This window comes from Podarcis muralis, chromosome 15, assembly GCF_964188315.1.
Source record: "Podarcis muralis chromosome 15, rPodMur119.hap1.1, whole genome shotgun sequence".
Classification (NCBI taxonomy): Eukaryota; Metazoa; Chordata; class Lepidosauria; order Squamata; family Lacertidae; genus Podarcis; species Podarcis muralis.
Window position 1 is genome coordinate 12,327,829 of NC_135669.1, and position 13,595 is coordinate 12,341,423.

The 13,595-nt window shown below is 45.1% G+C and overlaps 1 protein-coding gene across 7 annotated transcripts in view; it reads left to right on the plus strand.

Annotated features, from left to right (window-relative positions):
* Nucleotides 1-13,595, plus strand: part of ROBO4 (roundabout guidance receptor 4) — a 105,780-nt gene that overhangs the window by 13,316 nt on the left and 78,869 nt on the right. For all 7 annotated transcript variants that reach the window (XM_028707704.2, XM_077919928.1, XM_028707703.2 and 4 more), the window contains exon 2: nucleotides 6,399-6,722. In XM_028707704.2, the coding sequence (XP_028563537.2) occupies nucleotides 6,399-6,722 (324 nt within the window). The remainder of the gene's footprint in view (nucleotides 1-6,398; nucleotides 6,723-13,595) is intronic.

Genomic DNA, 13,595 nt, shown 5'->3' on the forward strand with positions numbered 1-13,595 from the left:
TCTGGTTATGAACTTAATTCATTCCAGAGGTCCGTTCTTAACCTGAAACTGTTCTTAACCTGAGGTACCACTTTAGCTAATGGGGCCTCCTGCTGCCGCCGTGCCGCCACCGCACGATTTCTGTTCTCATCCTGAGGTAAAGTTCTTAACCCGAGGTACTACTTCCGGGTTAGCGGAGTCTGCAACCTGAAGTGTTTATAACCTGAGGTGTTTGTAACCCGAGGAACCACTGTATAAAATGTGTGGGAAAATGCACATATTCATGAAAATAAATGCAAGTATTCATGAAAATAACATAGAAAAATTAATTATACAGTGAATGCTCGGGTTGTGAACATGATCCGTGTGGGAGGCACATTCGCAACCCACAGCACCGCGTCTGTGCATGCGCGGGTTGCAATTTGGTGCTTCTGCACTTGCGCGAGCGCCGAAACCCAGAAGTCACGCGTTCCGGTACTTCCGGGTTCGGCGTGGTGTGCAACCTGAAAACACGCAACCTGAAGCACCTGTAACCCGAGGTATGACTATATTAGGAAAATCTGCTTTGCCAGTTGTGTACAGGCAGGGACTATTTTAGGTGTGTCCAAATGATGCATGATCGCCGACATGCAGGTCCTTTTGGACTTGAAAGAGGGTGGAATGGGGCAGAATGGGGGTGGGGCAGGGCATAATGGAGCGGAACAGGGCGGGGCACAGAAATATGTACTTACTGATGCGCATGGGATCCAGGAATGGAACCCCCATGCAAAATACTGTATACAGTATTAGGCAAAATTCTATGTAATAAATGAATGCATTAGCACTCAAATGCTGATGATTTTTCACGAGGACTTAAAAAAATAAAATGCAAAGTGATGTGGAAATGTGGAGAACCAAACTTAGGACTAGAAAAATGAGGAACTGGACAGATTTCCTCATCCCTAACAGATTTTAGTGTCATAAAATGGTCCATCTCCATGAGAACCACCCCATCCAGCTTCAAATGAACACCAAAACAAACATTCAGTTGTTGGCACTACCCAAATGCCTGGGGAAACAAAGACGTCTCTGGCTTCAAAACAATTCCAACATTAGTGGCAAGCCAACCTTCTTGGGCAGAGCATCCTGTAGACAGGGCGCTGTTAGAGAAAAGGCCCATTCTCTCGTTTGCACCCTCCAGGCCTTCCTCGAAGGAGGCTTGCACAGCAGGGCCTCAGATGATGATCTCAGGGTCTGGGCAGGTTCATAGGCAGAATGGCAGCCCTTTCGATATAAGGGTCCTGAACTGCGCAGGTCAAAAACAACCATTGCTTTTCTTACTAATTCACATTAGCTTGCTCAGATGATCAGCAATAATAGGGGAGCTGTTTATTTTAGATGCTGCCTGCTCCCTTCTTTGTGTTTATTTCATGGAAATGATGAAATGCTTTCTTTCTTATTTTGAAAAGCTTTGCAGTGTGATGACGGGGGATTTGGTTCTAGAACTCTAAAAGGGAGCAACACTGCCACTTTTACAAAGTTGTTGCTAATGCACATCCCCTTTTGAAGAAAGCCCCCCCCCCCCAGCATTCACTCCAGGGGTCAAAACCTGCAGCCACTGTACCAAGTGATGAATACTTCCCAGCCCTCTCTTTTCCTCCACGAAGCCCAAATCCTGTTGCCCAGTTCTCTCATTTCCTGCTGCTTGTTGGGATGGTAATACAGAATCTGAATGGGCTAAGATGAAAAAGTGGTGGGGTGGAATGCTTAGATGTTTCTTTAGAAACAAATGTTGAAAAGCAGGAAATTCCTGAAATGTTACACACCGGCCCGTCGTCATGCTCAGTAAATGTGGGAAAGATGGTGGAATCAGGAAGCTTCAGTGGTAGCACCAGGGGGAAAACATTTTTGCAGGGATACAAAGAAAGGAAAAATGACCTTTCTGGTTGGGTTGAACTTGAGAAAAGTTCATTTACTTCAAATAGCCAAATCCAGCAACAAAAGACCGGGGGAGAGGGGGAATTAAAATATTTTTCTGTTCTTCCACCTTTGGTGGACATGCCCAAGGATTAAGAACTTCTGGGAGATGATTTACAATGAAATGAAAAAGGTATTTAAATATACCTTCCTGAAGAAACCAGAGGCCTTTCTCCTGGGCATGGTCGGCCAATTGGTGCCAAAGAAGGATAGAACTTTCTTTATGTATGCAACAACAGCAGCAAGAATACTTATTGCAAAGTATTGGAAGACACAAGATCTACCCACCCTGGAAGAATGGCAGATGAAGGTGATGGACTACATGGAATTGGCGGAAATGACTGGCAGAATCCGAGACCAGGGAGAAGAGTCGGTGGAAGAAGACTGGAAAAAAATTAAAGTATATTTACAGAAATATTGCAAAATTAATGAATGTTAGAAGGATGCTGGAACGAAGTTATATGGCTTTAGCAGAAATGTTATAAAGAATTAAGTAAAAGTAGATGGTTAATGGACCAAAGTGGGAAAATTAAGGTTAGACTGTCTTAAGTTAAATTTTAGAACGAAAATTGAGAAAGATGGAAAGGACTTGCTGAAATAGGTAATTGAACTAGAATACAAAAAAGGGAGGTGTGAGGAGGTCGATGAAACAAGTATATGAAGGGTAAAGACATGGAAAGGTTAGATGTGTTTTTAAATGTTTTTGTTCTGTTTTTTCGTTGTTTTATTGTATTGTTTTTTGTTTTTTGTTTTTCTTTTGTTTTTTGATGTATTGTAAGGTAATGTGTTGTTTTGTTTAATTTTCTATTGTTCTTTTTCTCTTACTGTAACTTTTAAACTCCTAATAGATATCATTTTTTAAAAAAAATATTTTTCTGGGTCTCCGTCTGCACTATACATTTAAGACAGCATCATAGCACTTTAAGCAATGGTTGGTTCAGCCAAAGAATTTTGGGAATTGTAATTTGCTAAGGGCACTGAGTGCTGTTAGGAGCAGGGGCTTAGCGCGGGGTGAGGCATAGACCTGGGCATGGATTTTTGAGGGGGTACGAAGCCCCCCTGTGAGGTGCTCCTCTTCGGGTGTTGGAGGAACCGAGGCTCATTGAGAGGAGCAGCAGGCAGCGCTGTCCTGGGGGTGCCGGCTTGGGGGCACCTGGTTGGGCCCGCCAAGTGCCACGTTGTTTGGCCAGACTCCCCCTCCTGGCATGGGCAGGCAGGTGGAGCAGCGCAGCCCTGCTTGGCTGCGGTGCAGGGCAGAGTCACTCCGGTGGTGTCGGTGGTGAGGGCTGGGATGCTGTGCCCGGCTCCTTCACCGTACGTGCCTCTGCCCACCCCCAGCACACATGCACCTACCCCAGGAGCTGTGAATTCATGCAATGCCGCTGGTTGGAGATCCCCCATTCCCCTCACACAGCTACAGTTCCTGGAGTGGTTTAATAGTCAACCTCTCTTCCCAGGGAAGTCTGGGAATTGTAACTCTGCGAGGAGAATAGGGGTTGCATGATAATAGTGGCAGATGTGTCTTGTGCAACACTTCTACTTCTAGAAATTACTGGACTTGGAGGACTTCTGGGAGATGGTGGTGCCAGGTCAAGTCTCCTAAGTGTGTTTTATAAGCTGGTAAAGGTAAAGGTAAAGGGACCCCTGAGCATTAGGTCCAATTGTAGCCGACTCTGGGGTTGTGGCGCTCATCTCGCTTTATTGGCCAAGGGAGCCGGCGTGCAGCTTCCGGGTCATGTGGCCAGCATGATTAAGCCGCTTCTGGCAAACCAGAGCAGCGCACGGAAATGCCCTTTACCTTCCCACCAGAGTGATACCTATTTATCTACTTGCACTTTTGACGTGCTTTCGAACTGCTAGGTTGGCAGGAGCGGGGACCGAGCAACGGGAGCTTACCCTGTCCCGGGGATTCAAACTGCCGACCTTCTGATCGGCAAGTCCTAGGCTCTGTGGTTTAACCCACAGCGCCACCCACGTCCCTATAAGCTGGTATCCGACCGTAATAAATTATCTATCTACTGGACTTGGAGATTTGCATGAGACAGGTTGCAGAAAGCAGAGTTTTTGACTGGGAAATAGGGGGAGGGAAAGGGTTATTGTATCTCAAAGGGTGCCTAGAGGCCCACCGGTCCATTCTTTGTGGCTGAAGGTCCTTGACTTTCTGCTGCTTCCGAGGGGACAATGTCAGGAAATTCTGCACAGGAAGCTCCGAGGGGATTACTATGTATTGCCTCAGTAACAATGAGTTTGCTTCTCGGAGACTGTGGATCAGCAGAGTGCCATTCTACAGAAAGCTTAAATCAAGGGCTGGGGCTTTTTCCATCTCTCATTAAATTCTAGAAGTTTGAAAGGCTGGGAAAATTGTGCTTCACATTAAACAGAGAGGCTAGAAAATGGACTGCGGTTACTAACAGGCACTGAGATAAGGAGAGCAAGCGTGCCATACTGTACTTGTCTACCCAGCCTAATGGGATCAATCCCGGGAGTATGTATAGGTTTGCCGTCTAAGAGGACCAATTTATGTTGTTGATTCTAACAGTGATGTTATTTAGAGCATTGAAATGTCCGAGGCACATTCATTGATATTTTTGGATGGAGAGCTGATTCTAAGGGAGAGGCAGAGCAATTCAAACTCCCTTATGGGGAGGGTGGGGTAGGGGCTGGATTAAATGGAAGTGCTGTTCTACTGATCTCCCTCTGACTCACCAGCAGGGCGGCACTAACACCATGCCATTGGCACTGAAATCATCCTTTGAGTGAGCAGGAAGCAAGGTAGCAAGTCCTTCAACAGCCGAGCCCAGGCTGAAGCCCCCAAAGTGGAACATTCTGAGGCAGTCTGGGATCTGGTCTTGCCGTCATCGCACAATGACATTGGGCCCATTGCCTAACCTGTGCACCAGCCTGCAGCTGCCACAGGGATTGGGCTCATTCATCCTTCTGCCATAGCTGGTGCAGTGATCAGGTTGGCCTGAAAATGCAGACTTTTTCCTTGCTTGCTGAAGCAGCAGTAGAAGCTGGTGTAGGGGTGGGGAAGGGAGAAAGGCTTTCTTTCCTTTGTTAGTCCACTTCCACACCCGCCAGTGGAGGAGGAAAGTGGCCAGTAGAGGCACTGACCTCTCATCATACTGTCATTTGCAGCAGCACCTGCTGGTGGCTGTGTGAACTACAGCATGACGACAGCCTTACACAAATATTATGTGTAAAGATTGACACGGGTATCCAATTCTCCAATGAGGCTGTGTTCACAATATCCCTGCTGTTATCATCCAAACACCCCTGCAGGTTAGGCACACAGTGACTCACATCTGTACATTTTGTGGCTTAGCAGGGACTTGAAACCAAGTATTCCAGTCTTTGTTATATGATGTCAAACGCTGCCGAAGTGGTCCGCAAATGGACGTAGTGAACAGTGATTCCGGATATACCCACTGTTTCATGAAATTCTTCTTCAGCACAGCAGAAGGATACAGAAATGCTTCATAAACCCATCTATATGGTTAATGGAAGTGTATAACATAATTGCTATGGAGCAGTGGTCAGAAAGTTATGTAACCACTGTTCACCATGTCTGTTTGTGGACTACTTTGGCAGCATTGGACGTCATAAAACAAAGATTTACGGCTTGTTTTCACCAGATAAGAATCTGACCCATTGCTTCTTTCAGAGACTTGCATAGTCTACAAAGACTTTCAGAGACTTATAAGACTTACAGTGGTGCCTCGCAAGACGAAATTAATCCATTCCGCGAGTCTCTTCGTCTTGCGGTTTTTTCGTCTTGCGAAGCACGGCTATTAGTGGCTTAGCGGCTTAGCGGCTATTAATGGCTTAGCGGCTTAGCAGCTATTAACAGCTTAGCGGCTTTAAGAAAAAGGAAACAAACTCGCAAGAACTCGCAAGACGTTTTGTCTTGCGAAGCAAGCCCATAGGGAAATTCGTCTTGCGGAACGACTCAAAAAACGGAAAACCCTTTCGTCTAGCGAGTTTTTTTGTCTTGCGAGGCATTCGTCTTGCGGGGCACCACTGTATGTTTATTTGGTTCTATGTTTTCAAGAGAATCCATCAAGAGTGCATATTTTGTGATTTTCAGAGATTTATAAGATTTCTGTTTATTTGGTTTTGCAGAGAGTGCATATTTCATATATTTCATACTGTTCAATATTCTGTAGAGATTATATAAAGAGTTTATATTGACATCACATTGTTGTATTTGGTCATCGTGTTGCCTTGGATATTACTGTGTTTGCAACACAGGGGTTTTAATTGTTTAGCACTAGCACAATGCAGGGTGCAAAAATATGGCATAGGTTACTTTGCAACTGGTTTGTTTGGAACTTTTGAGTCGACCCAGTGCTATGTTACTGTAGGTGGCAAGCAAAGGAATGGAAAGACAAAAAAGTGTTTGATGGGGGAGAATGAAGTTTATTTTTTTTCTGTCCCTCCCTCCCTGTTTCTTATTCTCCCAGGTTCGAAGTCTCGTTCAGAGGAGGTTGTACCATATATCATTGATCACCCCTCTGACCTTGTGGTGCGCTGGGACCAGGCTGCGACCTTGAACTGCCGTGCGGCCGGGAACCCGACACCCACCATTGAGTGGTATCGCAATGGCGAGTATGTGAAGACAAACAAAGACGATGGTCCCTCCCAACGCACCCTCCTGCCGGGTGGCTCCCTCTTCTTCTTACGTCTCAGCCAGAGGAAGGGGAAATCGGACGAAGGGGTATACAACTGCGTGGCCAGAAACCACCTGGGTGCAGCCGTTAGCAAGAATGCGTCTCTTTATGTGGAAGGTAAGGCATTGGGATCAGCTTGGAGAGTTGCATATCGGGCAAGCCACTTCTATTGCAGCATGGTGGGGCTGTCTGGGTGGGACTAGGGACTCACCTACATTAGTCAAAAACTGCATGTTAAATACGTTATAAACATGCTACACCAGATGGCACTGTAGAGCAGAAAACTTTTCTATGCAATTTCTGTAAAATTAAATTGTTTTAACCAAGGGGGGGGACTCTGTGTAAGGTTCCCCCGCTTGGTTAAAACAATTTAATTTATGGCTTATTTATAGCGTCCCCCACCCCTTGTATAGATCCACCCTTGAGGGACTGCCAAATCTGTCCATTGTCTTTTCTCTCGATTTTCTCATTTGTCCAGTATTAAGTTCAATTCTCCACATTGTTTGATGGGTGGTAATGGTGGTGGAATAAAGTACTCCTGAAAATTTCTTCAGATTTGAGTGCAAATTTCTCCCTGTATGCACATTTTTGTATCTAACTTTGCCAAATAGGCACCTTTTTTTGTTTTTTGCAAGGCAGCTTCCCACAACGTTATTCAGTCTTGTATGTTATTTACACTAATAGTATGCATTTCTACACATGCTTTATCTCAGTAGATGCATTTTTGTACGTGTTACTTCACTGGAAAACGGCACTGCAAAATTTGGAGAAGTGCACATTTTGAAGCCTGTCTTCATTTTGTATATTGTTTTGGAAAGCACAAGGCAGGTCGATTTACCTTTAAATGTGAACTAAATCCAATCCCACCCCTGGTGAGATCTTGTTTCTATGAGCCTATGAACTTTTTCCGTAGACTATGCCACTGACTGCAGGTGTGCGTTGTTTGTAAAGACTGTTTAAATGCTTTTACCTTAAGAAATGGGGACGTGGGTGGCGCTGTGGGTTAAACCACAGAGCCTAGGACTTGCTGATCAGAATGTCGGCGGTTCGAATCCCCGCAACAGGGTGAGCTCCCGTTGCTTGATCCCTGCTCCTGCCAACCTAGCAGTTCAAAAGCACATCAAAGTGCAAGTAGATAAATAGGTACCGCTCCAGCGGGAAGGTAAATGGCATTTCCGTGCGCTGCTCTGGTTCACCAGAAGCAGCTTAGTCATGCTGGCCACATGACCCGGAAGCTGTACGCCGGCTTCCTCAGCCAGTAAAGCAAGATGAGCTCCGCAACCCCAGAATCGGCCACGACTGGACCTAATGGTCAGGGGTCCCTTTACCTTTATCTTTACCTTTACCTTAAGAAACAGGGCAGACAAAAGAAAGAACTCCACACAGTGCCTAGTTAAACTTGGGATTGGCTCCCACAGGAGGCAATGATGGCGAGCAACTTAAAAGAGGCATCTTGTTGACCACTGTGAGTACAGGATGTTCAGCTAGGTGTGCCACTGGCCAGATCTAGCAAGTTATTGTTGTGTTCTTATGTTCTTACAAGCAAACATTTACCTGTGCATGGAAAGCTACCATGTAAGAGAAAAGTCCTCAGGACAAACTGTCCCTCCTGTACTCGATTTTCACATGCAGGGAGCTTTTAACATGGGAGAACTTTCAAATACACACCTCCCACCTGCAAACTGAAATGATCCACAGTCCCTGGAGGACTGTTCGTTTGAATTAGTTCTTTGATACCTACCTACCAACCAACCAACCAACCTTTATTGTTGTGATCGGAGATCAGCCACTAAATTATTGCCAAACAGCTAGCAGGGAATGTCCGCGTTGTTAAACTCATGCTAATATCACTTTCAGTGCTCCTTGCCTCACATTTTTCTCTCACAGCAGTCGTGAGCCAAGGCCTCAACTGCTCCCATTTTACAGATGAGAAAACTGAGAGAAAAGGGCTGGTTCAATGCCACCCAGTGAATTCAACGCTGTTGATCCCATCCAATTAGATACAGTAGTGTTTAGTGTGCTGAACTAGGATTGGGGATCGGGGACAACATTTTGCCTCTCATATTCAGGAAGCAGAGAGTAGTAATGCCATTCATCCATAAATAAATACAATGAAATATATGCATACTGAGAGCAACAATTAAGAAAAGTTCTGCCGTGTGTGTGTGTGTTTTGTGTTTATAAATACTTTTGACTTTCTAGCTACTCTCATTACTCCTATATTCCATGTTCTGCATCCCCTGGGTAGTACAGAGATATCAAATGCCCTGTCTCAGGCATGCCCCTGGACCACACCATCTTCCCCACCTTTAAGCCCACAACGTCTCTCTTGCAGGATTCTGCAGCGCTAATTATTGGCACAATTAAAAACCCTCTTTAATATTCAGGCTGGGAGACCCTCCAATTAACACTTCATTAACGATCAGGCTCCATCCGGCTCTCGTGGCCCAGTGTGAAGGTTCGCAGTGGTGTTTGGCAGCTATAAATATTCATGCAGGCAAAGATGGTTTGGGAGATGCTTCTGTTAGCAAATTAAATTAAGTGCGCCACATGGACTCGCTGTTCGAGCACGTGCAAGCAAATAGTTTCCCTCCCCGGATGTGCATTGGGTCTTGCATTGCCGTGGAGCGATGCGAAACATGCAAGCCAATTCCAGACAGGCTCCCAGTTTTTCCTCTGCTCCCTGCCCCCCAACTGCCTCTGTGTGGGTCTCTGTAACAAAGTCAATAGGAGGCTGGTGTTTTGGCATTTTTGCTTTGTGTCAGATCAGCCCATCGTGCAGAGTGAGGAGGTAAAATGCTCAGCTGGACCATTTCAAATAGCAAGTCTGTGGGTCTCATACCATTTAATGAACCAACACATTTATTTTAAAAGGGGATAGCATTTTAGCTGACCGAAAGATTTTGAATTGATTAATATCATGGTTTAACCCACACAGGTGGCGCTGTGGGTTAAACCAGAGAGCCTAGGACTTGCCGATCAGAAGGTCAGCGGTTCGAATCCCTGCGACGGGGTGAGCTCCCGTTGCTCAGTCCCTGTTCCTGCCAACCTAGCAGTTCGAAAGCACGTCAAAGTGCAAGTAGATAAATAGGTACCGCTCCGGTGGGAAGGTAAACAGCGTTTCCATGTGCTGCTCTGGTTCACCAGGAGCGGCTTAGTCATGCTGGCCACATGACCCGGAAGCTGTACGTCGGCTCCCTCGGCCAATAAAGCGAGATGAGCGCCGCAACCCCAGAGTTGGTCACAACTGGACCTAATGGTCAGGGGTCCCTTTACCTTTACCTTAATATTATGATTGTAGCTTAGAAAAAACCTGGCTCAGTGACAGAGCATCTGCTTAATGTCCCAGGTTCAGTTCCTGACATCTCCAGTTAGAAGGGTCAGGTAACAGGTAATGGGAGGACCTTTCCCTGTCTGAGTCACTGGAAAGATGCTGGCAGTCAGAGTAGACAATAGTGGACTGGCTGGATATATAGTCTTATTTTTGTAGAGGGAGGTCCCGTAGCCCAGTGGTTTGTACAAGGCAGTTTCCTCTGTTTGTTTGTTAAATATACAGAATAAAAAAAGAAATTCTTGTGATTGAGAAGACCAGCATTGCAGACACAAGCTTTTGTTCCAGACTGATTGACTTTAAGAAAGTACCACCTTCTTTTGCCATACCCTATGATCACAAAATTAAAATCCTCAGCTTGCACATACATATGCAGCAAAGTGGGAAGCCATCATTCACTAACTGTGATCTCAGTTCTCCCAACACCTCCAGCACAAGAGGTATTGTTACACAAAATCTTTAGGGGGCAAAACCTAAAAGGTGGTGCTGCGGAACCACCATAAACATCCCATTGGGGACTGAAGACAGTCTATGGCCATGGAATGCTGACTAACTGTTGAAAGGGAATAATGGAAAATAATGGATGGAGGAGGAATGGGGTGGAGTATCTTGGAAGCTGGCATGGCTAGTTGACTGAATCCCTAAACAAGAAGCACTCCACACTGGGACGTTTTGTAATAGGTTCCGCTTATAATGTTAACAGATTCTCGATCATCCTCCTTCTGAGTTTATTAGCTTAAAGGGCAGTTGTGGATCAAAACTCCCTGTAAAATATTTGTGTATTGACTTATGCACTAGGAAGTCATATTTACAATCCCATATGGTCAGGGGCAGCTAAATTTGTATCCCTTCCATATGTTGAGATGCTTTTCTCATTTCTACAGCAAATATAACCCCCTCCATTAGTCCTGTATGGGCACATCTGTTAATTTTGGCTTCTCTCAATTTCTCATTTTTCCCCAGTTGCACGTTCAGGTCTCTACATTTCTGCATCAGTTTGTGATTTTATTTTTAAGTAGCATTTTAGAGCAATTTTCGCATAATATGCACATTCTCGTGCACAATTTCTCCATAGTTTCTGATTATTTCCTAATATGAATTCATTTTATGTCTTATCTTCACTAATATGCATATTTTTGAACACACTTTCCCCAATAGACATCCTTTTTTTGGTGCATTATTTGTTTGGAGAATTTCAATGCAAAATTCAGGAAAGTGCGAATTTTCAAGAATGGCTGCCTTTTGTTTAGCAGATTGCATTGGGAAGTGTCAGTTAGGTAGGTTCCCATTTAAATGGAGATCAACCAAATTTCTCCACCATTCGTAGTCCTCTACCATTCTTCTTCGGCAGTAGAATTGACCTATTTCTTTGTTACAGCGCAGTCGCTGCAATGCAGCCTAATCTTTTCTCTTGGTCTGTGCTGGGAAACGTGGGGCGGGAGACTTTTGGAAACAATTAAGGATTATTTTGTTTAACCATCTAAAAATATCTAGCAATAACATCCTAAGGTACGGTCTCTGCAGGTTGCTGCTTGTAAGAAGTTGACTCATCTCCTGGACTTTTGATTATATTACAAAGGAGTCACATCCTTCAGGAGGGATGAATGCAGGAAGCAGGCAGAAGACTGGAAGGCAAGGGGAAAAGGCTGCCTCTCTCCCTCTCTGTGGGTTTCTCCCTTCTGATTGTGTTCCCAGTTCGGGTTGTCAAGGCAATTGTTATATTTGAAGCAGAAGAAACTGCAGGAAGACGGCTTCCCATAAATAGCCACGCTAGTTCTCATTTTGTTGCCACAGGATGGGGTGATGGTTGCTAGCTTAGATGGTTTCAAAAGGAGATTGGACAAATATATGGAGGATAAGCCCATCAATGGCTATTAGCGTTGATGGCTAAATGGAAACTCCAGGTTCAGTGGCTTGTATCTGTGAATAGGGCAGATGGGTAGTAACAGCAGGAGAGGGCTTCTCCCTGTTGGCCAGCTGAGCTTTGCTGGTCCGTAGGAGGAAAAAACTTAAACAAGATGCAGAGTTTCCAAAAAATAGACCAGAGGCAATGGTACTTCATCCAGCAGAGCTTTACTGAGCACAACGGTCACAAATCCAACACAGTCATATCTTGGTTGTCGAACTTAATCTGTTCCGGGAATTCATTTGACTCCTGCAACAGTTTGAAAACCAAGGCACGGCTTCCGATTGGCTGCAGGAGCTTCCTGCACTCAATCGGAAGCCACAGAAGACGTTTTGGATGAAAAACGTTCGCAAACCGGAACACTCACTTCTGGTTTGCAGCGTTCAGGAGCCAAAACGTCCAAGTACCAAGGCATTCGAGAACCAAGGTACGACAGTACATTCAGGATTGGCACAGTTGCCACACTTGCAATAAAACTTACAATGACTTATAATAAGACTAAACCATAACACTATAGCGTACAGAACAGCACACCAGAACAAAGAGATAGAAAGAGTAAGCTCAGAGCCCAGGCTTCTTCTGGCCTTATTATTATAGTCAGCATGGCCTTGACAGAAAGATAAGAGAACCAGTTTAAACCAGCTTTACTCAGCTTCTCAGAAGAAATAACCCAAACAAGAACCTTCTGCCTGTTTCTTTCATATGGAAAGAAAACTTTCCAGAACCCTCTTAAACCAAGTAGAATAGGAAAGATCTCTACACATCACATCAGATTTCTGTACTAAGAAATGAGAACTGCAACTCCCTTCATGTTCCACTTGTGGGTTTCTTGAAGGTGGCAGGGGTGGACTTTGGTCTTTCAAAGTTCAGCGGTGCCCTGTGTGAGCCCAAAATTCAGCACCCCTTTCTCTCCCCTTCTGTTCTGTTCAATTCATGACATCATAGTTGCAGCACCCTATGGCACCCCCAAGGCTCAGTACCCAGTGTGGCAGAACTGGTGGTGCTGCCCTTTGTGGCTGGCCTTTTGGCAAATGGAGGCGTATGCAATGCAAGTTTCCTACTCAGAGTAGGCACCCTGAAGTTAATGGACCTGATTCACTTAGGTTCATTCATTTCTATGAATCTGCTCTGAGTTAGCATCAGCATCACATGCAACCTGCAGTGTTGATGTGTGTGTGTGTGGGGGGGGGGGGCTTTTGGTCAACAGGCCTCTTTTTGATGGCCTGGTGGTCTTTTGTATTGTTCAAAAGAGCAGCAGTTGATGGCGCTTTGAGTGAAGTGGGACTACAGATGGCATTAAATGGCTACTTGTAAAGTCCAGCAGACTGACCCTTGGAAAAATGATAATTTTGAGAAGCCTCCAAAGGCCCATCTAGTCCAGCATCTTGTTTCCAAATAGGTTTCTTTCTTTCTTTCTTTCTTTCTTTCTTTCCAAAAAGTGAAGGCAAGGAAGCATGCTTGCTAGGATGCATTGATGAGCAGTAGTTCAGCAACATCCGAAGGACCAAAGATTCCCACTCCTGCCTTTCGTGCACCTGAGCATGTGAGCTAGTATGTTTATTCTGGACTAGCAACTGTTGTGAAACAGTGTGTGTGTGTGTGTGTGTGTGTGTGTGTGTGTGTGTTGCAGAGTTTTCTCAGCTGCACGGCCTCGTACCATGGTTGAAGTTGGACACTAGCTCCACACTACACACTTGCAGGCAATCGATGCTGCAATTCAATGCACATGTTCCTGAGAAGAAGTCCCACTGAG